Below are 27,434 nucleotides of genomic sequence, written 5' to 3' on the forward strand. Positions count from 1 at the left end.
GTACACCATCCGAAATGGTTGTAATCATCATTGGAAGCACTCTGTAATCTCTTTGGCATATATGCGAATAATAAAAAGAGTACTATTGTGTTACATGTTCTTGTCCATCGTTTGTATACATTAATAAACCGTTTACCCCATACGGTAAACATTTGGCGCCGTTGCCCCATGGACTTGGAACGAAGGCAGCGGAATGAAGACTAATGCCGAATCAGCTTGACAAAAATAAGAATAAGCTAAAGGAAAAAGATAAAGTACACACCGCACAAGAAATTTTAATTTTGGCACAACAGGCCAAGCGCAGACTGAGATTTCAGTAGATTGCCGACGAACACTAAAGCACCGAGGAATTGTTGGAAGAGACTCGACAACGGTTGAACTTGGTGGAAGAAACAAGGGAGGAATTTCTTAACCCTATATACACTGAGGGAAGAGAATCCAAACGGAAGGGAATTAACTCATACGGCTCGAAGTGTCGAGGGAGCATGCGTGTGGAGTGAACTCTTCGTCCGCAATACACTTCCGGAACAGACTTCACTTGAGGAAAACCCTTTTTCACCAAGAAACGCGGCTGTTGGAAATAAGACGACTGTCCAAAACAACACGGGTGTACAAAACAACGCGGGTGTGCAGAACAGTGCGGGTGTAAAAAACAGCGCAGGTGTGTAGAATAGCATGGGTCCGCAGAATAGAGTGTGTGTGCAAAACAGTGCAGGTACACAACAAATACTTTCAACTCGAATAGTAATGGCTGGACCAAAGGAAAAATTGCCAAAGTTTGATGGTGATGGAACGGCCGATCCAATCAAACACTGTAAGACATACGAAACAATTTGGACAGCGAATGGCGTAACCGACACAGATGAATGGGTCCGACAATTTCCAGCAACCCTAAGGGGTGTAGCAGTTGATTGGTTTACCGACATTGACCCCCAAAAATTCACTACATGGGCGGGAGTTAAAAAGGAGTTTATCATCAAATTTCAATTGCTGCGAGACGACAATGAGATCGTAGTAGAAATCTACACCACAAAGCAAGGGAAAAATGAAACAGTCCATGTATATGCCAGAAAACTAAAAGAATTAATAAATAAAATGGAACATAAGTCGACAGATGGGCTAAAAAAGCGATGGTTCATTGAAGGACTACACCCAGAGTTAAGGAAGAAAATGAAGATTGTACTGCCATCATCATACACCGAAGCATACAATCGGGCGATGGACTTAGACAGTGAACAGAAAATGAAAAAGAAGACGAAAAGTAGCTCATCCGACTCAAATGACATGTCTTCGGAAGAAGATAGCAATGGTGACGAAAAGGGCAGCAAGAAGGTCCGAGTTCTCCAGAAGGATATGATCAGAATGATGAAGGAATTTAAGAATATGCAAAAAGAGACGAAGGGAAACAAGCTATGGTGTACAAAATGCAAGACAGAAGGTCACACCAAGGGATCTTGCCCAAAAAACCAATTCTGATATATCTACCAAATTATGGGACATTCCACAAAGGAGTGCCCCTTTAATATGAAAACAAGGGAGCATCAACAAGTGCTCCTAATACAAGAGACTTCCACGTCGGGAGGGAGCGGAAACACCAGCAATGACGGTGCTACTCCGGGTGGGTACAGAAATAATAAAAGAGGGCAAAACAACAATACCAGCAACAATACCAATAACAATACCAACAATAATAATGGGGGCCGCAGTCGAATTCAGTATGATGTGAACGGTTGCCCGATGGTTCAATGCCGAGCATGCAATTTGTGGGGCCACTTTGCACGAAACTGTACATCAGCAAACACACCAAAGTTGTTATGCAGATGGTGTGGTCCTGGAGATCATGAAGATGCCAAATGCCAAAAATCAGGAGTGAATTTGATCACCATTGGGATAGACGAAGAGAAGGTTCTGGCAATCACACAGAAACAAGCAAAACTGTACCCCGACCTAACAGTAGAAAAGAAGAGATTGGAAGAAGCGCGGGCGGAAATTGAGAAAGCCATGCAGGCAAAGAAATCACAATTGAAGGACACTACCGATACCTCAACGAGGAACTACACAAAACTGAACATCATACAGCAGCTATTACAAACTGAAGTACCAGTCAAAATAAACGATCTGCTGCTCACAATGCCTCAACTTCGATCAACACTCACAAACATCGCTCCAACTACTAGATTACCAAGAGAAAATAGAAGGGAGAAGGAAAGCAGAGCAAGTACAACAGACACAAGGGAGAAGGATAGTGGAGCAAGTACAGCGGACCCAATGCTATTAGCCCTCACATCCGAACGGCATCCGACAGTCGTAGAGATGGGTATATTAGGAATGGTCCTTTCAGACACAATTGTAGACGGAGGTTCAGGGGTAAACGTCCTACCAGAAGATACCTGGAAGAAGTTGGGACAGCCAACATTGTGGCCACCTACGTTCCAATTGCTAACAGCAAACCAACACAGCATTAAACCTCTCGAGATCCTGATGGTACAACCAGTCACTATTGGAACACAATCGTTCCTACTCGACTTCGTCATCATCCCGTTGAAGAGGAGAGGATATGATGCCATTTTGGGCCGGGGATGGCTTGTACAAGCAAGGGTTAAGCATGACTGGAAGAAGAATACACTATCAATGGAAAGCAGGGGATGACAATTCATTATTGATTTACACACACAAATGGTGAGCGAAGAAGCCATATCATCTGATTCCAAAGAAAAGGATGAAGAAAACCAACAAATGGAACCAGATCAGGAAGGAGTACTATGATTGGAAGGTGGATCGACGGACGATGATTTGGATTCGGTGAACGGCCTTTTCCACTAGCAGATGGAGAATTATGAGCTCTTTCCAAGCTGTAATATGTTAAAGATCGATGAAGGTGAGAAAGAAGAGGGAAATGAATGTCCGAAGGAATACAGAGAAGCGGAAGAAGGAAAGGCGGTTACAACAAAAGCTGAAGGGAAAAACATATAGTACGAGCCCAAAAAAAGGAAAGATTCCACCGTACGGAACACAGTGAACAGACCACACAGAAAGAAAAGGTTACAACGCACCATGAATTTACTAGAAAGGTGCCGACAACAAGGAAAACACATCGTACGGTCTGCACAGGAAACAAAGAGGAAGGGTTTAATAAAAGCTTCAATAGTACGGAGTGAAGGTTCTAAAATCAAGAATACAATTATTGACAGCAAGGAGTGGCAGCCGATGAAATTCATGGTACCAAGTTTCGAGAACAAATCGGGCGATATGGAAAACCTGAGGGAGAGATCGTGTAACTTAAATAAACTTGATGAGCAACGATTGCAGGCACAAGGGGCCACGGAGGTGACACAGAACAAATACAAAGCGTGGTATGATAAACACCTAAAACTAAACAAGTTTCTACTGGGACAACTGGTGTTGAAGTATAGTGGACGGAACGAAATCAAACTGGGCAAGTTTAAAGTCAAATGGGTCGAGCCATACCAAATCCGGGAAGTAGGTGATAACAGAGAAATAAAATTATGGAAATTGGACGGGCAGGAAATTTCGGAAACGGTGAACGGTTCCAAGTTAAAAATATATCATGTGCGACTTGTTCCGTCATCAGCGAATATCAAGAAGCAATAAAATTCAGCTAAAAAACATAAGAAAAAAATTGCAGATCACCGTACAGTCACCGTACTACCTCTTTAAGTCAACTTCATGACCGTACGGCAAAACATAATCAACAATTGGCACCGTACGGTCTTCTTTTTAATTCTACTGTACAGTCATCTTTTTATTCCACCGTACAGCAAATAAACGTAGCGCAGGGGTGTAATCGTCGTACGGCCATTTGATATGGTATGTTGGGCACCGTACAGCTTGTTTCAAGGAGATTAGTAAAACATCTGAGGCATTCATAAAACATCGTACGCTGGTAAGGAAAGAAAGGGAAAATTAAAGGCCGCACATGCAAGACGGATATAACCAGTTCGTATACTCAAGAAGACCAAGCACAAATACCATACAAACGTTAGGAAATCAGGAGATGAGATTCAATATTGTACGTCGTATGGCCAAAGCAAGCTGATAGCAAATGAGTACCGTAAAGCCATTAAGAAGAAAGCAAAAGGAGAACAAGGAAGCGTATGGCCACGGCATGAAATAAAGAAAGAGCCATTTTTGTACACCAAGCAGGGAGCCACTTTACTGGACGGTTAAGACAATCATAGGAGGAGATATCATTCAGTAGGGAAATGTTGTAGCCGTGCAGCAGAAAGAAAGAGGAAGGACCCAAAAAAAAAAATGACAACAAATCAAAAATGTTCAGAATGAATAACGCATGATGCCTAAGGGAAGGGAAAGACATAAACAGGTAGTAAAACATAAGCAGTTGCCAAAAAGAGTGTGGGATCGGAGGAAAATCACAAAAAAGGTGTGTTCCATGGAGTTTTGTGTGGGTTTGAGAGTGTTAATTTGGTCTTGGCGGCGGGGGCACTACCCCTCGACCCCGCCCTATATCACGACAAGGAGCGCACCTGGGGCTCTGCCCCAGGACCCCACGGGGGCGCTGCCCCTCGACCCCACTGGGGGTGATGCCCCCTAGACCCCCAATCAGTGCAGTTATCAGTCGTGGGAAGTTTGACCAGTTGATGAGACCGAGAGCTGCTACACGCATAGAGTGTCTATGTACCAGAGGTAGAGAGAGCACTGGAGCAAGCCTTTCGAGAGGGGTGATACGTTTTGAGGCAGTCGGAGTAAGTGTTGGACGTGAGGCTATCTTGGTGGATGCATAGAGAGCTCAAGAGGAGTTGATCATCCAATTGAAGGCAGTAGTGTTAGCAAAGGCTGCAGATGCAACGTATTTTGGAGACCAGTTTGATGCAGGCACGGAACGAATGTGAAAGTGGTATGACGGAAACATATCTATCTTGTTATAATTAGTCAGTTAACGTATCCCATCTTGTTGATCTGTTATTTTGTTACATTGTCGTTCGGAGACGAGTTTTCTTTTTTGGGGGGATGATATTGTCGGTAAAGTTATAAAAAATAGCCGACGGGTAGATTAGCATGTTGTCAGTAATTGTTATGTAGCCAACGAATAGAATTAATTATATCCAAAAGGGCCGACGGGGTTGAGTCACCCCTTCGGGTAGTTATATGTACACCATCCGAAATGGTTGTAATTATCATTGGAAGCACTATGTAATCTCTTCAGCATATATGCGAATAATAAAAGGAGTACTGCTGTGTTACATGTTCTTGTCTATTGTCTGTATGCATTAATAAACTGTTTACCCCATATGGTAAACAGTAACTCCCCTATTGCTGAGAGGGGAGAGAAATCTCATGAGACAGTGCCTAAAGTCGTAGTTTTGCAAGTTGTGGTTGCAGTGACTTGTAAAACTTTTAGACAACATGCTTACAATTGCTAAAAAAATTAAGTGGAAAGATGGTTCCCATTCTAATTCACCCCTCTCAATGTAAGTGTGTGTGTGTGTGTGTAAGCTTCACTCAGTAAGAGACGCCAATCTCTTGGATGAGAGGCACCGACCTCCAAAACGGGTTATTACAATTCATTTGTGACTTCTTCTAGAATCTGCCCTTCAATAACTACAAACAACGTCAACAATAAATCTGCATTAAATCTTTGCACACATGTCTGCAATATAGTCTTTGGTAAGTGCTCATAAAAATGAAACAATATCTGCTTAAATCTCCTCCAAGAACACCTGATTTTTAATCATAAATATGCTCTCAAGTATGTATGCTTTCTTCATTAATCTATTTGCAACAAAGTGCAGAGCTGCTCATTAAAATAAGGATATTCAACAATATCCCATTTTCTAATCTCCAAAAAATGCTTCATTTATACCTCCCACAAGGCACCTATTTAAGAAGACTCACAACTCCTCAAAACAGATCCGCCAGCATGCATAATTTTATTAATTTTTATTACTTACACTTTCTTTGCCCAAGGGGAGTGCATCTGACAAGAGGGTTCAACACAGCCAAGAACGCTTTTTTCCCTAGAAGAAGCACCTAGCCAAGGGGGGTCAGACGTTAAGGAGACTTTTTTTTATTTGCAAATAAATCTGAAAATGATACTAACATAAGTCGACCCTCAGCATATAAAATAATATATTAATTTGAATTTTTATTTTTTTTCTCTTTAAACAAACTCAGTGCTGCCACAATGAAATGTGGTTCTTTGACGTCAATGACATTATTTCAAAGAAAGCAAGCATTGCCCAAGACAATAAATACTCTGTGGTTGACACAAACACCTTAATATCAAGGAGAATAGCTAGAGTAGCCTCCAACAAAACCAAAGCGCCATCAGCCGTAGACAAGGGCATGTACCTAGCTAAAGTAGCCTCCCAGCACCATTGGCTCTAGACAAAGGCAAGTAGAAGCAAAAGGACAAATGATGCCAACGCCACAAAACCAGTGCCCACATTGATTTTCAATGTTGTGAGCAGCTCTCATTGATCATGTAGTACACCTCATGTTTAGTGCAACCAAAAGAAACTAATCTAGATGCTATTCTTGTGAACTCCAGCCTCTACTACTCCTACCTCTGGAGAACAAAAGCACCACTTCCATAGCAACTGATGTATCCAAGGCCAGCTCCTTCATGCCATATTATCTACAGTGAGAACTTAAAGACCATTATCTGAAATGGACTACTTGGAATGTCAGAGGATTAGAATCCCCTGACAGAAAATACATTATCAAAAGACTTCTTAGAATGTCTAAGGATGTGGATATACTCCTGCTGCAAGAAGTAAATATTGTTGGGTTCACATTAGATATTGCACTTAAGTGTATCTGGAAAGATGTCAGATCCCTTTCTACATTGCATCCTAAAGTAAAGGGAGGCACTTCCTTGCTCATAGGTCCAAAATCGAATAAATTTATCCATGAATGGGGATCTTCATCATATAACAGAGCAATTTGGGCCTCTCTGAATATGATAGAGTTGAATGTCGAATTTGCTCAGTCTATGCCCTAAAAAATTTGCAGACAAAGTTGAACTTTGGAAATGGATATTTTACCTGAAGGATATCCCGTGGACTCTAGCTGGTGATTTTAACATGATTGAGAGAGCACAGGACAAGACTAGTGGTATGGAATTTGAATGGAAAGGTAATGAACAGTTTTTTTGGAATAAGATGATCTATAAGCTTAGACTCTTTGATCCACTAGCCAGACTGAAGGAGGAATCTAAGAGCATTTGGTATACGTGATTTAATTTTCAGAGAGGTGATAGGAGGATGTACTGCAGACTAGACAAATTTTATTTGAATAAAAACTTCTTCAGTTGTGTGAGAGAACCCAATGGGGACTGTGTTAAAGACATTCCTTTTTCCCTCTATGATCACTATCATGCAGTTAACACCATCTACCCCATTGATAAACCCAATCATTCCTCTTTGAATAAGGAGGGCTTCTCTCTTAACTTATCACTACTAAAAGATGAAGATATCCTAGTAGTAGCAGATGTGAACATTATCAGCTAGTTCAATTCCAATATAGCCTCCCATTCTAGTGCCATCCAAAAATGGGCCTAGCAGTTGTGAACATTATCAACTAGTTCAAATATAGTCTCCCATTCTAGTGCCATCCAAAAATGGGCCCAGAAAGTCTCTTCTTGGAGGAGTATGTTCGAGGTAGTAGGTAAAAGGAGAGCTAAGGACTCCAGAAGGAGAGAAGTAGACTGAGTAAGCTCTTTGTGTCATGCTAAAGAAAATGTACAGAGAAACCCTTCTGATAATGTTGCTGTTGACTCCCTAGCTCAGACCAGAAATGCCTTACATAAGCCACAGAATTATAAGATTCAAGGAGTCAAGATCAGAGCCAAAGCCAATAGGATCAACCTTGGAGATAGGGGCTCTAAATTCTTCTTTCAAATCCTGAAAAACAAGAAAGCAAAAGACAGGATTCTGTCTCTGTAAAGGAGTAATGATCAAAGCTCAAGATGACATCCTTAATCTTTTGTAGATTTTTATACAAAGCATTTCACTTTGGAGGAGAAAGATCAATCCATGGAGAATGCCAAGGATAAGATCAGAGGAATCATTCAGAAGAAGGTATCTGTGGAGGATGCTACCACTCTTGATAAACCTCTTACTGCGGATGAGATTAAGAAATACATCTTGAGTATGAATAATGACAAAGCCCCGAGACCAAATGGGTTGCCCGTGAAGTTTTACAAAGAAAATATTTCTTGGATTGGAAAATAACTCCTAGAAGTGTATGAGGAAGCCTTTCATACAGGATCTCTTGGATCAGATATCAATGTTGGTCTCGTCAAGCTTATTCCTAAAGATGGAGACGAGACTCTGTTAAAAACTAGAGACCAATCACCCTCCTTGATGTTTCATACAAGATCCTTGCTAAGATCGTAGCCATTAGAATAAATACTATTCTTCCTAAAATTGTGAACCCCTCTCAGACTGGAATTGTCAAAGGGAGATATTTATATGCTGGGAAACCTTGGAGTGGGCAAGGTCTTCTGGCCAACAAGTGGGCATGCTTCTCATTGATTATGACAAAGCTTATGACAAGATATAGTGGAAGTTTATTGGGATGCTGCTTGATGCACTTGGATTCCTTCCCTTTTTCTGTCACATGGTCTCTATTCTGATGAATGGAGCTTTGGCCTCGGCTAAAGTGAATGGCTATAGGTCAAAGCAGTTTGCACTGACTAGATCAGTCAGACAAGGGTGCCTCCTTGCTCCAACCCTTTTTGTTATTGTAGCTTACAGATTGCATTATTTGCTCAGAGATCACACAATGTCTCCTAAGGTCTGGAACTTATCTTCCTAACAAACCAAAGCTATCCAATTTACAATTTGCTGATGATACTGCTATTTTGTTTTTGCTGAATAAGAACAATATGTTTAACCTCATGAAGAAACTTGATATCTTATGTACTGCATCAGGCAGCAAAGTCTCCTTATCCAAATCCATCCTCTTGGGGTGGAAGGAAGCACCCCCAAATTGGTGCAGTAAGTTTTCCATCTCTTGGGGAGTCCCTACCCCCAAGTAGTTAGATACATTGGCATTCTGTTTTCTGTGAATCCTACCTTAAACTAAATGTGGGAATCAGTGGGATCAAAGATTGAAAAGAAGTTGGGTAAATGGAATAACAAATATCTCTCTTTAACAGGTAGACTGCAACTGTGTCAAAAGATTCTTTCATCTTTACTCCATTTATTATTCCTCTGCTTGGCTTTTCAACTATGGTAAGATTAACTGCATCCAGAATATTATTGGAGATTACTCATGGTCTGATGGCAAAAGAGTAATGAAGAGGCAAGTTCTTAACTGGGAATGGTGCACAAGGAGTAAAGAGCTAGGGGGCTTGGGTTTGAAGGATTTAATGCTACAATGAATCGCTCTTGCTGCCAAAAGGGTGGCCAAGGCTACCCAAGTTGAAAAACTTTGGAAGGTGTTGATCAGAAATAACATTAGGAGAGCAGTCCCCTCTAAGGCAAGATCATGGATTGCGTTACTCTTGAATGATTTGTAGACCATCCAAAATGATGTTAGTGTTGAAGGTTCTAATGCGTTCAATTCCATTTGGAAGACTTAGAAGGCTATTAAGCACTTCGTATCCAGTAGTGGACTGATTGATCAAAATAATAGAATCTATGGAGATGGGACAACTTGATGGAACCTCTTTTGCTCCTCCAAGAGTCCAAACCCCTAGCTCTCCTTTAGGGATGCTCTTGTCTTAACCTCCCTAAGTCTTGTTGTAGTGCTGCTAAATGCTCCTCTCACCTTGGTTGGGCTAACTCTTCTCCCTTACACCCAGTCAAAGTCAAAACTTTATATTCCCTTCTCATCCACAAAGTGGATATTCTTGAACATCTCAAAGTCAAATGGAACCTCAATCTGGATTGTCAAACCTGGAGTAAACATCCCATAAACCTTTGGCACAGACCCGCTGAACCTAAAATTAATTGTTTCCTCTAGCGTCTACTTTTGCATAAGCTTCCTTTCAAGAAACCCAATGGTAAGCCTAACATATGTTCATCTATAGCTGTTATGAATTTGTTCAACATGTTTTTTCCTATTGCATCTTTGCCAAAGAAGTATCATTTGGCTTGGTTCTTAAGAGTTACTTCCATTTCGAGCATGTGATCTCTAGAAATATTCTAAAATTTTGTAATATCTTTTGGACTACTTTTTCTTCTTTGTTGATTTGGATGATCCAGAAATTTAGAAATGATGGATCTTTTCAATGGGAAATCTAGACATCTTACTGAGTCTCTAAGGAGACTAATATACTCTAACATTGCTATGCAAGTTACAAACTTATAACCATTCTCAAGCTAGAGGAAGACAAATTCCTCAAACTGCTAAGGGAAGGAAAAGTTGATGTGTTTAGGACGGAAGTATGTAATGTCCCCTTCTCCACACTAGGCCTTATTGGCACCTTGTTGGTCTATCTTTCCATCCGGATAGGCTAACGGCATTAATCTTGAGGATGCCAGCCAGTCACAGGAGTTAATTTCATTTCATTGGGGAAATATTTAAGCTGTGGAGTTTTTCTATAGTCAAGTCACTTTATTTTGTAAAGTGGATTTAGTTACTTTATGACTTAAAGTCATTTTATAACAAAAGTAACTTAAGTGACTAAAAGACGAAAATGGCATTTATCCCACATTGCCTAGTTGTTTGTACTTTCGCTCATATTGAGGTTATAAAAGCAAGGAGCTTCCTTGGGATTGACACCATGAAATATATCAATTTATTGAAGATAATCTTGGTTGCTTAAATGTGACTAGTTTTCTTAAGGACAAAACCCCTTAAGGAGAATCAAGAGACTGGACATAGCCTCAGTATCTCACCTTACTTACTCAGGCTGATAATAGAGGCAGCACATTGCAGTCAGCATGAAACCTTCTTGAGATTACGGCAAATAAGAAAGAGCACAGTCGGCCAAGAGAAAGGTTCTTGGATACAAGTTCATAGAAGTACGGATCTCAGCAAATTGAGTGGTAGTTTGAAGACAGCAGCTTGGAAGATAATCAGTCTAAGGCCCACGAGATAGAGGTAATTTCCACGTCTTATCTAAAGCATTACATTAGTATTAATGGGGGCAGAGTAGGGATCTCCTTGCTAGAATCTAGTTGGACAACAAAGATACTGCGTGGAGATTGGTGGTCACATTTCCATGGCTCCTGCCCAGCGGCCGAGAGCTCCGCGTACTCCAGCACTGAGACATCTACAGGATAGTGTTTCTATGGGTAGTGTCCTCAGGTGGAGCTAGTGCGTAGCATTTTGGAACCAATGGAACCAAGGTCATTCCGAGGGTGGTATAGACAGTGGACTTGAACCCGTAGCGGCCAACGTGGACTGATTCCCAACCGCGGCACCCTCCTATCAAGGAAATCGGGTCTATACACAAATCGCAAAATTTATTCTATCAAGTTATGTCTATACGTTAGGATGTTTTCCTAAGTGAGTTAGGAGTTCCTTCAATTGTTTCTGCATTTCAATTAATATATCCTATCAATTGTTGTAATTGATATTACATATGTCAATGCAAAAATAATGTTCTTGAGTCGCCAAAAGCACAAAGCTTCTTTGGAGTCATTAAGTCAATTTGTTTGGGCAGCCAATCCATAATTTTTTTGGTAACAGCCATAGGAAGGATATTACAAAGTAGCATATGGCTATACTACTGTCAAAGAAAAAGATAAACTTGATATCACCTTGGCCGAGTTTATACAGCAGCTGAAAAGAGATGGCAATTAGAGGGCTACTGATACTGGAACCTAACAGGGAAGTATCAGAGCATAGAGGGCAGTCCTTGGAAACTCATAACAGAACTGGGACTCACTCTGAACAACTAGCAAAGAAGAGTATGCACCCATTTCTCCTATTTGCAGAGTATGCCTATGAGCACCCTTTTGATCACAGCAAGCCAGGAATCGTTCCCAATGTGATGCAAACTAAGAATTCAGATGTAGGAGTGTTTAATGTACTGGTGGAGGCCAGACCCCCATCCACTAATAGGGGATAGTCTATTAATTTCTAGACCTATAGTATATTAAGTGTTTTTGTATAATTTATCTAGTGCGACCTAGGATGGCTTTCTATGCTAAGCATTTTCTTGAGATTCAGGTTGGTATTATTGTTTGCCCTACTTATCTCTATTGGCGCTGGAATCATGCCTTATAGTTTTCTCTAGGCTCATTTAGAGTTAGTTCTCATCGCCTCAGGGCTCGGACTAACCACCATATGGATCGGGCCGATCGGATTTGTCAGTTGTGTACTTTGGCGGAGGTTGAGATTGAGATCCACTTCATATTTAGATGTCCTCTTTACTATGAGATCAGAGGGAGATTTTATTGCCTTCTCAAAGACTGTTCTTCTCTTTCGATGTTCTTCAACTATATTGATCAGCGGTGTCTTGCACTTTATCTTCAGGAGGCCACCCATCTTCGGAGATTACCCTGCAATCCTTTATACCGCAGGGACATACTTCAAATCAGCTCATTACCGCCTTTTTCTCTCCCTTGTCTCCTCCACAGGGTTTGATAAGGCCTTCCACTACTTCTCATTCCAAATTAGTCAGACACTACACCAGTCTCTCCAGGCAGCGACAGTCCTACAGCAGTTCTTCACGGCATTCTAAGACTATGGATTGTTCACGAGTTTACTCCTCTACTACTGATTTCTTTGTGGCAAGGAAGGACCCTTATCCTTACCTTGTCTTCTTTCTTGTTTTGTCTCTTGCTTTTGTTTCTTCTTTGTCACCGTTTGGTGCTTCTGCTTTGGCCAGCTCTTCTGTTTGTATGCTCAGTCCCATAAACCGTTTTGGTTTTTCGTGGACATTAATAATATTACCTTATCTTATCTTATCTAAACTCTTGATGCCATAATTGTAACTCTGTACTGCTTATAATGGACCAAGATGTCCTAATATTCTGATTAGCTTACCATGTGATCTTTTTTATCTGCTTTATATTCATAGAATAAAAGAGCCCTATTTGGAAAGTCTCAATTAACTCAATAGACTTTTATAATTACGTACATTGTATGTTATTATTGCAATATCATTAATGTATAAAAATTATAATTGATCCAAATCCTACTTGTCTAAGCCACATTAACTCTATCATGGATCTTACAAAAAATTTAATCACATCCTTAGCTATGATGCTCTCCTCTGAGTAAAAAATGAATACACAATACATGGTATGTGTATGATTACCCAGTACGCATCCACATCCCAGAAGTATGGTTATGAATACCCGTTCAACATAGCATACTTAAAAGTTAAAACCTTTTGTGCAAAAATATTCTCACAGAAAATTAAAATGGCATGAAAATGTTACTTATTCTCTTAAGCATTGTAATTGTCACTTTTTGTTAGAGCATGCATATTAGTTGCATTAAGAAAATTCGCATAATTGAGCACATGTTGGCACATTCATGCACTAGCTTAAGTTCACATAGTTGTGCCTAAATCTAGGCCAGCCTAATTTAGTTAGGCTCTATTTTAAATATCTTAGCTTTAGTTTGCTTTTTTAAATTTTTAGTAACAGATAGCTTTTTTAATATTTTTAGCACTACTGATTTCTATAAAGCAAGCCATTGATTCATTGTAATGTATCCCAAACCCAATCTCAAAGTCATTTGTGCAAAACTGAATTCTAGGTTGTTAGAAAGCATATTATATTTACAGGTCTCTTTGTGTGATAGGTATTTTGCTTGCACATGATCCTTAGCTCCTGTACTTGTTTCAACTTAAATCAAACCCTACACTTTTGATAGTACAGTTCACTTACAATTTGGTACAGCTTTTTCATTTTAATGGTTTTGAATAAATGGGGAAGAGAGAAGCAAATATAGAATGTATCACTACCACTAGGTTTGCATATAGGTTTTCCCTCTAAACATGACTTTCTGAAGAAGATGTCCAACTCTGATAGTAATAGTGATTATTAGGAGTTTGCATATAATTTCTTTTCCAATAAAACATAATTTTCTAAACAAGAATTCTGACTATAATAGTAATTATCATCTCATTCTCGAGAATAAATAAATAAAAATGCATCAATCTTAAGCACAGCTAAAAATTGTTTAATCATAAACTAAGTGTGCCATTATCACTAGAACTTTATCAATGACTTCTTCCAAAAGCTATAAAATTACAAAGTAAATATCATTCATAAATGCAAGCAACTGCATTTGTTTATAAATAGTACAATAAGAAAATTTTCACAACTGTCAAAGTAAGACCAGTAGTAAGAAAAGGCACTTAAGTAAACACAACTCAACTTAATGTGGACCATACAAACAACATAAAAACGTTGAAGCATACAATGGGCAAAGTGAATCAAACCTTTCCAATAATAGCACTCTTTGAAAAGTCCAGCTCCGAAGGATCAATTTCCCAATCACAGCTGTGTGGACGAGGAGGGGCAACTGTTCTGGCCTCAAATCGGCTACCATGGTTTCCCTTCAGAATCACATTACCAGATGAAGTCAAGAGAAAAAACCTGGAAGACTCACAATTTGCCTGATAGATAACTTCTAATATTTCATGATTAAGAGATAATGATGGGTTCCAATTTCATTGAGGCGAATAAGCCTCATTCTCAGGAGATACAAAACAAATCAACATTCATACAAGGAAACATAGAACATGATACCTGTTTATTGAATGAGTCAATACTTGCATTATAAAAGTGTAATGAATAATCCAACAATAAGACACACTCATGTCTCTGTTTTAAGTTTGTCAAACTCTCACAACCTCCCGATACATATTTCAAATCCACACATCTTAAATATTTTCAAAGAAAGCTCTCATTATCTGCCTGTTACAGAATCACTAAATTAATGTACTAACATTATTGTCACAATACTCCTAGAACTCCCTTACAATAAAAAAAACTAGATATAATTGCATTAAAAAATCAACAACTCCACTTAAATGAAAACTCCAAGCCCCATGCACTAGAATCCAATTTGCTTGTTTAGTAAGCTACAAATATGAATCGTATCCATCATTATGAGTCCTTGTTCGCGATTATTTGCTTTTGGTTGACAACCCATCTTGACACTTGCGAACCAGAGGTTTATAAAGGTCCCCATTTGGCAGCTTTTGCATCTCAAGAAACAACTTTTGAGCAGGTACACCTCCACACTAAATTCGCCAATGGAAACTCCACAATCTAAACCCGATATTAAACAACTTCCTCAGAAACCGATTCTAATAGTATGTAAGCTTCTTAATTGCCCTCTATATATTTGAAATTTATGATTAGCCTCTCAATATGACCATGCATAATAAAACCAGATCACTGTCTGAAAGAACACACAGTTGCTATTTGCCTTTTTGGCCAGGATATATTACATAAGGACTATTGACAAATACTATGATAGTCCTAATTTTCCGTATAGCTCAGATAACAAAGTTTTTGTCATGCCCAATGGATCTTTGATATGAACCTATCAATTACATTAAAAAAACGTACAAACAGAATAGCCACCAATAAATACAAGAACCATGAAAACCCAAATGTAACATCCAATTTTTCAGGGTCTAATTTAACATTCAACATACTCAAAGAATACAGTTATAACTTCGATTTCATAGCAAGGCAGTTACATCATTCATGTTCATGTGAAGAAAATTTACCGTTAAAATCAATTAAACAAAAATTTCTTATCCACTTACTTGAAATACCATTAAATGAAATAACTTCAGGAATTGAAATCACATACCTTGGAAAACTGAGACTGAAAAATCATCTAAGTATGCTTTTGCAACCACCTGAGTTAGTCCACCAATACTCTAACAATTTCTCAAATCGACTGTTATCTCAAAAATCAATTGATGAATACCACTAAATACCAATATAACTTAAATTAGGGCATCACATATCATCTTACCAATTAGGGCATCAATTACCATCGGTTTATTTAGGGCTTCTGGTAATGCTTTACCACTTAGGGCTTCCGCAACCACGGATTCAATTTAGGGCTTCCGCGACAACGGATTTTATCTAGGGTTTTCGCGACGACGGATTCAATTTAGGGCTTTCGCAACCACGGATTCAACTGGGGTTTTCCGATACCACGGATTCAGTTAGGGCTTCCAATACCACCATACCAATTAAGGTTCCATCTGTCACACAATCAATTAGGGCCTCGGAATTCTTTTCCTTCGATTGCTTATCTGTGACAAATTCTCAAGATTAGATAAATACTTATATTCAATATTCATTTATATGAAGTAAAATGAGGATAACAATGAAATACTTCAATTAAATCTTACCTTCTCATAAACAAAAATGATAATACCTGTTTCTGATAAACAATTGAGTGCATGGCTTATCTCTTTCTAACGCATATCTGACATCTTGAGAGAGGTGAAACATTGCCAGGGGCTTTACCACCCAACCTCGGACCACAATATATATCCCCACACAATCTCTAACGAGAAAGGCCCTCCCTACCCGGAATTGTCAGGGAACATCCTACCAATCACTGGGCTTCAAGGTATAAACACACCATACGTCTTGGCAACAAGAGATCACAGTAACAAGAATATGCATGAGCTATTAATTAATTTTAAATGGTAAGTATTGAAATGTCACAAATGATATTGCTTCATATTATTGATGAATCCTTTCTCACACCACATCACCCATCTTTCACAACTGGGTGAGTCCCAGGTATTCGGAATTCTCAGAGCAGACGGCTCCTTTTATTCAAGAAGATTACATACAACCATCATTACATATTCTATGATTATGTTATTAAGAGATCTCATAATGTTATTATTCTTGACAACATTATTCATGCTTGAGATAATGCTTTATTTAATTGTCTTGTTATTATAACATTTTTATCATTGTAGATATTTTTGCACCTCTTCACCTATATCAGGCCTTTGAGCCGGCGATTCTCTGATGCCAACAAATTATATTTAACTTTTCTATAAAAAGAAACTACAGCATTCTTAATCAGAATAAGGGAAGCAATATATTATGATGGACAGGTTCTGTGGTTTTCCGAATTTAAATACAATTTTACATTCTCTGAATAACAAAGACATTCATATGATTTTTTTGGAAAATATACAAGTAGTATGATAACGAATTCTTGTAGAGCTATGGTTAAGGATCTATGTCTTAATCCATTTTGTCCAGAAATTCTAATCCCATGACAGTATTAACTCTATTAACATTTATCTTTATCGCACCTTCATCAACTCATTCTGACTTTGACTTGGTGATATCCTTGGTGCTCCCTTCCTGTTATCAGATGGTGTGACATATTTTCAAGAAGGATAAAGTAAAGTTACAAAAGAAAGACTACAGATGTCTATTCAAAAGATTATGTTTTTATTTTGCTCTCTCTCCTGACACAAAACTGTTAGGAAAATATTATTGAATCCACATTGTTATTCGACTTCATTCTTGTTGCAAAATTTTTGAGAGAGTGGGAAATCTTATGATGTTATAGCAAGGGAGAGATAACCTATTTCATATTGATCGGTTATCATGAATTTGAACTTAAGAAAAGAATTTCCGGCTCAGTCATATCGAATTAAGAAAGAAGGAAAAAAAAAAAAAACTACAATTTGATTTGAGCAAGACTTCCTTACGTGGCTGACTGCCCCACGGTTGATTGCCTAACACTAGGCTCTAACACCTCCCGCAGGTTCCATGGAAACAATTGCTTGAAGAAACAAAGACGTATCACTCTAATCTTTCAAATGAATAACTCTGTGTATCCCCCTTCCCATGTGTTCTGGATGCAATGATATATGAACTCAATTACGTATGGAGACAAATGAAAAATGGCGTATGAATTTCTGATTGCTAATATGAACCGAAGCAAAGACGTATTGTCCTCAGGCTATGGCACCGTAGTAGATTAAATAAAGGAAAGCTGGGTCAAAACTGTTACACACCAAGAATGCGTCATCCGTCCCCTATCACAACTTGCGCTTGATTATATTTGTATTCCCCCCACTTACGCCTAATTTTGGTTCGCTTAAAGACATTTCTCAAGAAACAAGAGTTTAATTTGGCTTCCACCGGTTACAAGCAACCATACGAATTCCAATTACTTAAGGAAAAAGAAATGAAAAAGGGTTGAAAGATTATAACTCAAAATAATAATAATTCAAATGTTGTTAAAATTCGAACATTATAATCCCAATCATTATTATAGTTTTTGAATATTATTGAAATCGATTATTAAATTATAGTGTTATTATATCATTTTTATGTTTAAATGCATGAGTATAAATTTTATCAAAATAATAATGATGAAAGATAATTTACAATCCTTTGAGGGATGTTTTATATTTTAACTTAATTATTTTATTTAAATTATTTGGTTAAATAACTCATGCAATTCCACGGGTGTGTCTTGTTTTCAAATCGCTAGGTTCTCTATCCGTCTACCAGTGATGGTAATGCTCTGCCTAATTCTTTTCTGACAATGCTTCCACCCCTTCAACATGCTCCCTGCAAGGAATCTCTCTGTAATTAAATTATAAGTTATAAATAATTGTATCAATTAACCTTTCATCTTAATTCCATGAATTCTAAATTAACGATCAACTGACATGTCATCTTCACTTGAAATCATACCGACCAACTATCTTACCATTTCACCAGATTATATCAAATTAAACTACCAAGTGACTTCATAACGTCTATATTTCAAACTAGGTCAAAAATTGGGATGTAACACCAAAACCGAAAATGTGAATAGGGAATCTATCTCTATTTATGGATGTACTATGTATTCATCATGTTAAAATTTTATATCAGAAATATAATAATATCAACTTTTATTTTCTATTTAACGTTTCTTTTTCCTACACACATTTTGTATTATATACGTTCTATTAATAAATCACTATATATTTTAGTGACAGATTAAAATATTTTAGACATTAAAGGAAATTCCTCAATTGATAAATTTTCTTACTGAGATTAATGAACAAGTTTTTAATGATGTTAGCCGATGAAAGGAATTGAAAAAGGTTAAACCTTTGATCTCCCCTACTGTGTGTAAAACTATTACTCCAAATTTTGGATTTGGCAAAGATTTTCACAAACACAAGCAAAGATATAAAGAGTGCACTAAGTGTGCTCACGGAAAGGGAAAATTTTCAAACAGGAAGGATATTTTCATAAGAGATATAAATTCAAAGGAAAATCAAGATGGGAACCACTTGTTACATATGTAAGCATGACCATTTTGCAAACAAGTGCCCAGACAAACATAAAGCAAAAAATAAAGGTAACACATATGGTTAAGGAAGCGAAATTGGATAATCCACAAGATTTTCTCTATATTAATAAATATCCATCAGATCCAGAGGACATTGTTCTCACAGAAACAGATGATGGAGAATTGAAGTCTGAACACTTTGAAGACACAGTAGAACAGCAACAACCACATTCTAAATTTGACTCTAATGATTCAATGTGATGTCCCCTCTTCAGGATTAAGAAATGAATACTGGAACCTGCAACATATCGTTAGTACAATATAGGAAAATGTATATAAAACATGTTAGAAATATTGAACTAATTAAGCATTAATCTAAATACTACCATTTTCAACCCTTCCTAATCCCTCGGAAGAAACTCTCCTCAATCACCTAACCCTCTAGTGAGAATTACTTCTCAACTAGGCAATCATCATATGAAGTGGGTCTTCCTAAGGCCTCTTGGGATCTCTTACTTATACATTTTATAACACTACTTGGTAGACATCCCACCTCTAACCAAGTCTCTTATCTCTAACATATGCATATGTTTGACCTATTACAAGGTAATTGGTAAATACTTGCTTATTAATAACAGAGACCGAAAGGTCAATTTATACAAAAGGAAGAGACGATGTTTCCTTAGGAAACGATCGTAAAGAATAGAAACATTCTATTCTAGAGAAAGCAAAAAACGAAAGCAAACTAAAGCTAAAGATATTTACAAGATAACCATTAACTAATAATAGACGTCTTATCTATTATTGTAATACCCTCCCTTAATGGTTAATCTATCTAACACACCAAGCTGTCCTCTGAATTTGACAAACTTATCAGGACCAAGAGGCTTGGTGAGAATGTCTGCAGTCTGATCTGAGGTAGGAACATACTGCAGATCTATAGTCCCGTCTTCAACCAGCTGTCGTATGTAATGACAATGAACATCCACATGCTTGGTTCGTTCATGGAAGACTGGATTCCGTGCTAACTTGATAACGCCTTCGTTATCAACAAACAGAGTAGTCGGTCCTGCTGGTGACATTTGCATATCCCCAAGCATCCGACGAAGCCAAACAGCTTCACATCCTGCCTTAACAGTCCCTCTATATTCAGCCTCTGTAGAAGAGAGAGAAACTGCCTGCTGCTTCTTGCTGGTCCATGTGACTGCACCGGATCCCAAACTGAACACATATCCAGATGTTGACTTTTTATCATCAACAGAGCCTGCCCAATCTGAATCTGTGAACCCACTGAGTTTAGGATTAGAACTCCGAGAATACAGAAGTCCATAATCAGAAGTGCCCTTCACATAACGAAGCACACGCTTTGCTGCCATCCAATGATCAGCCTTAGAAGCTGTCATAAAGCGTGAAATATAGCTGACTGCGAAGCTGATATCAGGCCTAGTAGCAGATAGGTAGATGAGGTTGCCTACTAGTTGCCTATACGTAGTATCATCAACGGAAGGAGAATCAGACTTGGCTGATAACTTGAGACCTTTCTCCATAGGTGTAGATGCAGGTTTACAATCCTGCATTCAGAATTTGTCTAACAAGGCTCTAGCATATTTGGACTGAGAGATGAATATACCAGAAGATTGTTGCCAAACTTCAACACCTAAGCAATAATGCATGAGCCCAAGGTCAGTCATATCAAAAGACTGGCATAAGTGTTGTTTGATTCCCTGAATAAAAGATGCCGAACTGCCAGTGATGATCAGATCATCCACATAGATAACCAGAAGGATGATGTCACTGTCAATAGTCTTGATGTACAGATTTGAGTCTGAAGAACTCCTCTTGAAGCCTTGATCACTGAGGTACGTATCAATCTTGATGTACCATGCCCGAGGGGCCTGCTTCAAACCATAGAGAGTTTTTACCAATCTGAGAACCTGATGGTCTTTACCAGCAACCTTGAAACCAGGAGGCTGTGTCATGTAGACCTCTTCATGGAGATCACCATTCAGGAAAGAACTCTTTACGTCCATCTGATGGACCTTCCAGCCAAACTGTGCTGCCATGGCTAGGACTAATCTGATGGTGCTCATCTTTGCAGTAGGAGCAAAGGTCTCCTCATAATCAATGCCCTGACGCTGAGAAAAGCCCTTTGCCACTAAATGAGCTTTGTACTTATCCAAAGTACCATCTGATTTGTATTTGATTTTGTAGACCCATTTGCAGCTAATGGGTTTCTTCCCTGGGGGAAGATCAGAAAGGACCCAAGTGTTGTTCTTCAGCAGGCTCTGGTGTTCAGATTGCATGGCCTGTTCCCACTCTGGAATTCCTTTAGCCTCGGAATATGTTTGAGGTTCAAACACACTGTGAATGTTGGCCATAAGAGCAAAGTTAACAGAATCTATAGTTTTGCTCTTTTTCCGAGTAGTTCTCCCATCAATGAGCTCATCATCATGAAGATCAGCAAGTGTCTTAGCCCACTTAGGCCGGAGAGGAGAATGACCATCAGTAGTACTAGGAGATGCTTGATCAACAGGATCCTGATCAGAAGAATCTGGATCAAACTCAGGTGAAGCATCTTCAAAACGAGGTGATCCTGCAGGAGAAGCCGGAGGTGGCTGTACAGGTATCACTAGCAGGACTGAAGCTGTAGGAGCTACTGGAGCCCTCCCATCAGGTGGACCTAATGGAAGCCGAACTCCCAAATCATGAACCTGCATAGGCTAGTCTGCTGGATCAGGAACAGGAGAAACAGGCATGAATGGTCCTTGCTGCTCATCAAAGACTACATCGCGGCTGTATATGAGACGAGATGTCTCAACATCAATAAGGCGGTAGGCTTTGTGAAGACTGCTATATCCAGCAAGCATCAGTTTCTGACTCTTGGCATCCAACTTGGTGCGTGAAGCATCAAGGATCCAAACAAAAGCAAGAGAGCCAAAAACCTTCAGGTGACTGATTCTGGGCTTGCGACCTGACCAGGCCTCTTCCGGAGTTTTACCTTTGACCGCCACTGTGGGTGACCGGTTCAATAGATAAACTGCAGTGTTAACTGCTTCTGCCCAAAAACGCTTCAGAACATGTCTATGTTCGAGCATGGAACGAGCCATCTCGGTGATTGTCCTGTTCCGACGTTCAACTACACTGTTTTGTTGTGGCGTGTGGGGTGTGGTGAACTGGCGTTGGATGCCATGTGTATCTAAGAAGCTGGAGAAAACATTAGAACAAAATTCCCCCCCATTGTCTGATCTAAGAGTAATAATAGATTTCCTAGACTCTTTTTCAACTAAGGGTTTAAACTTCTGAAATACAATAAATGCATCGGATTTCTTTTTAAGGAAATACACCCACATTTTTCTACTGAAATCATCTACAAACAACAGAAAATACCTGTACCCAAGAACAGAAGGAGTGGCCATAGGGCCGCAGATATCAGCATGAACAAGCTGAAGTACTTGAGAAGCTCGCCAAGAATCGCCACTGGGGAAAGGTGTGCGATGTTGCTTCCCAGCCTGACATGCGTCACAAACTCCAAGGTGTTGGGTTTGAATCTCTGGCAAACCAAGAACAAGCTCATCCCGAGCAAGTTGTGAGAAATAATGCACATTTAAGTGCCCATATCGCTGATGCCAAAGTGTGCTGATGGAAGATCGCCGAGCAGCCATAGCTAAGTCCTGAGAATCACCAGAATCAGTAAGTCTGAAAAGACCATGATCCTCAAGACCAACTGCAATAGTAGACTTAGTCGCCCGATCAGTGATGGTGCACTGATGTGAACTGAAGGTGACTGCCAAGTGTGGAGAATGTCGCAGCAACTGACTGACCGAGAGTAGATTTAGTTCCATCCCTGGAACGTAGTACACATCAAGGAATATGAGCTTCCTCCCAACAGACTGAATTTGAATGTTGCCTTTACCAACAACCGTGTACTCTTCTCCACCACCAAAGATAACAGAATCTGAATAAGGCTGGTAGTCAGTAAACCAGTCTCTACGATGAGTGAAATGTCGAGAGGCACCTGAATCAATGTACCAGGCAGATGACTGTACATGATCTGCGGGTCTTTTAGCCATGAAGGCGTAAAAGGCAGATTCCGCCTGCTCAGTGTGCTCTGCACTGTTCGCTTTGAGTTGCGAACCTGATTGCTTAGATTGGGCAGCTAAGCGTTTCCGACATGCAACCTTCATGTGACCATACTTGTGGCAATAGTTGCATTGAATGTTCTTCTTTTTGGTATCATCGGATGCTGGAGCAGAAGACTTCTGCTGAGATGGTTGCTGAAACTTGCCCTTATCCTTCTGAAAGGATTTCGCAACAAAGGCTTGCTTAGTGGAGGTGGAACTGGAGCTGCTACCGAACTGTTGTTTCCACCGATCTTGCTGAAGTAGCAAGGTGCAGAGATCAGTGAACTTTAGATCAACACCAGTAGATGTGATGTTGAGAGTCTCGATAAAATGCTCATAGGAATTTGGTAAACTCCGAAGAGTGATTACCACAATATCCTCTTCCTCCATCTTGTGACCGATGGCAAGTAACTGATCACGGATTTCCTGAATCCGATTCAGGTGTGCCTGGTGCGAGGTGCGCTCATCCATGACAATAGAAAACAGTGTTTTTCAGAAAGAAGGCTCTGCTCTTGTCGGAAGTCTCATGAAGACCTTTTAAATGTGTCCAGATTTCGGCCGCTGTCTTGCCGGATGGAATCTGAGAAAGCTGGTCATCAGCTACGAATAGTTTGAGAAGCATTACTGCCTCTCGATTATTCAGATCCCATGTATCTTGATCAGGACCCGGAGAAGTCGGACGCTGCGTAACACCCAAAACAAGTTGATCAGTGTATCGATATTCGAAGATTGCAATGATGCGTTGCTTCCAGGTTCCATAATTGTGACCATTGAATTTGGAATTATGCTCGAGCAGAATATTTGTCAGAGATGCCATGGCACGTTTTTCAATGAAAATCTGTGAAAATCTGTGAAGGCACTTTCTTCGAGGCAAAAATACGGAAGACCCAGAAGAATCAGAGAACGACCCAGAAGAGAGCTCGAAAAACCCAGAAGGAATTTGCTATTATTTTCTGAATCTGCTGGCTCGAAAATCGAGGCACAAAAATCAAGGCACCCAAAAAAAACGGACAACCCAGTTGAGCTCTCGAAAAACCCACCAAGAATCTGAAAACAAAATCTTTTTTCGACCCCAAAAATTAGGGTTTCGAAAAAAAGCGGCCCTAGCTGAAAAAAACTTGAAAAAACTTCAGATTTCTTGATTAAAAATGGTCGAATCTGCTTCCCAAAGCACGATGACAGACTGAGACGGCTAAGAGCATGAAGATTTGATACAGAAACATGCAGATTTTCACCCCAAAAACGCGAGTCTCCAAAAAATGGCCACGATTTCCACGCGATTTGCAGACCCGTAATTCGGGAATTTCTCCAAGCAGAAAAACCCTAGGTGGGTTTTGGAGAAATTAGCTGAAATAATTTTGGAAAAATTTAAACAAATAATTTCAAGAAGAAATTATAAATTTTTCCGAAAAAATTTAAGTATTTAGCTCTGATACCATATTACAAGGTAATTGGTAAATACTTGCTTATTAATAACAGAGACCGAAAGGTCAATTTATACAAAAGGAAGAGACGATGTTTCCTTAGGAAACGATCGTAAAGAATAGAAACATTCTATTCCAGAGAAAGCAAAAAACGAAAGCAAACTAAAGCTAAAGATATTTACAAGATAACCATTAACTAATAATAGACGTCTTATCGATTATTGTAATATGACCACTACAACATATATATATGGTCTCTAAGAGATTTCATACAAATCTGTCTCTGGGATTCCAATTTGAACCTGACATTCGATTAAGAATGCCCTCTAGTCTGTGAGCTCTCCGATGAGAACTCGACATCCGCTAATGGATGCCCTCTACCAAGATCAACTTGGTCTCTATAATCATAAGCCTCAATTAATTTTAATACTTTATTCCTCTGAAATAATCATTTATCTAATATGCATACAATCTTTCCATATTGGTGCATCTATAAGTTTACCTCAGTCGATTAAACTGATTATAATCCATCATACCTTCCACGAGATCAAAATACACCTATTATTTATTTTGTACCTTAAATGTTCCATTCCAAGGAGTTATTGTAAGGATGCAGTAACCGTTCTCAATCTTAAAAAGAGTTCTGCTCTTTATAAGGGCACCATCCAACTATTCTCTAAAATTGTGCATGCACAGACCCCTTATATACATTCCTTTAATAGCCAAATCTGGAATTGATTAAATAAATGCTCCAACTCATCATTAATTAATATTGATTCTACAACTATTACTTTAATTACTTTTATATAATTGATGTTGGTGATGGCTATATCAGATATAGGCTAAGGAATGTATTCTCCGATGAGAACTCGACATCTACTAATGGATGCCCTCTACCAAGACCAAATTGGTCTCTATAATCATAAGCCTCAATAAATTTTGATGCTTTATTCCTCTGAAATAATCATTTATCTAATATGCATACCATTTATCTCAAGTTGAAATCATTAGAATTTCTCTGTCAAACAATGAGTCTTAACTCTTGAGTAATGGACGATCTGAATTTATATAATATTGCCTCGGCAACATATTCCTTGTATTTATACAATCTTTCCATATCGGTGCATTGTACAAGTTTATCACAATCAATTAAACTGATTATAATCCATCATACCTTCCATGAGATCAAAATAGACCTATTCTACCTTAAATGTTCCATTCCAAGGAGTTATCGTAAAGGATGCAGTAACCATTCTCAATCTTAAAGAGAGTTCTGCTCTTTATAAGGGCACCCTCCAACTATTCTCTATGCACAGACCCCTTATATACATGCCTTTTATAGCCAAATCTGGAATTGATTAAATAAATGCTCCAACTCATCATTGATTAATATTGATTCTACAACTATTACTTTAATTACTTTTATATAATTGATGTTGTTTGGCTATATCAGATATAGGCTAAGGAATGTATTTCAATCACTCACATCACAATTTCCTTCAATATCTGATTGTCATAATTGTTATATATAATTTACAAGGGGCCAAATCTGTCGGTTTGTAGCTGACTAGTTTGTATTGCCTATGATATGCAGCTCTCTCTCATTATTGTCATTTTCATTTAAATGGGGTCCTATTTATCTGCAGATATCCCCACCCTATCGATGTTTCCCTTGCTGCCTGATAACTATCAGGTGATTTTGAAGACGCAATACTTATTAACTCTTCCTTCTGATTCTGTTATTACATCTGGGGGTATCCCTCCCGATTGGTTATGAGTTCACTTTTCCTTGTCAGTCATAATGATCATCATTGATGTTTCATTATTTATTGTCTCTTTAATATATTGTTCATTGCCGAAAGTTGCTCCCTTTTTTATATGTATTTGGAGACTGTGATCAATGCCAACAACCTCCTTTGCTGACGTGGGCCACTAAGAAATCTGAATGTGTCCTTCCTGACAAGTTCCTTGTTCACAAGTTTCAATCAGATTATTTATTGAATATGTTTCGTATTATCTCCTCCACAATTATGCTGGTACTGCAGCATCTGGCAACATTTACAGAAGTCTATGATAGTGATCTTGGTCTCCATCTGCATTCACGTATACTCCCCATAGATTCCAGATGTGCATGCTTCCTTATCCATGCTTGTCTGACTTGGATTAATTTTAGTTTTTTTTATTAGATGCCGAAATGATTGTGTGTCTCCTTCATTTGTATCCTCCCTGCCGGAGTAGAGAAAGGTTGTCTATGCCGAATGGGCATGCCCGTTGGACCCAATGATCGTGACTCTAAAGATTTTGGGACTCTATACTTTGTCTTTTATCAAACCAATCAATTTAGGCATTATCTATTCCTATATGATCTCCACATATTGACTAATATAAGAAATGATTTATCCTTGGCCAGTTATCTCAAAAGATCATACTAATAATGAAATAATTTATTTTTTATTTTTTATTTTTTATTCTTGTTAATTTAATATTATTATATTCTTTCATAATAATAATAATTTTTATTTAGATCACTATATTTATAATTATGATAAATATTATATTTTTTTAATTATTTAATCTTATATTTTAGTTATTATTAATGTAAAATTCTACTCTTTAAGGGGACATTACATTCAGAAGTGTTACCCTTTTGCAGAATGATCAGAGGAGGTTCTTCTAGTCAACAGTCTCTAGA

At 38.7% G+C, this 27,434-nt stretch overlaps 1 protein-coding gene across 1 annotated transcript in view; it reads right to left on the reverse strand.

Annotated features, from left to right (window-relative positions):
• The window catches only part of VIK (VH1-interacting kinase), a 142,343-nt gene that overhangs the window by 91,909 nt on the left and 23,000 nt on the right, over positions 1-27,434 (reverse strand). The window contains exon 3 of the mRNA XM_089807724.1: positions 14,336-14,452. Coding sequence (XP_089663850.1) covers positions 14,336-14,452 — 117 coding nt within the window. The remainder of the gene's footprint in view (positions 1-14,335; positions 14,453-27,434) is intronic.

The sequence above is a fragment of the Cupressus sempervirens genome, chromosome 10, assembly GCF_028749045.1.
Source record: "Cupressus sempervirens isolate cs-2001-9-10 chromosome 10, ASM2874904v1, whole genome shotgun sequence".
NCBI lineage: Eukaryota > Viridiplantae > Streptophyta > Pinopsida > Cupressales > Cupressaceae > Cupressus > Cupressus sempervirens.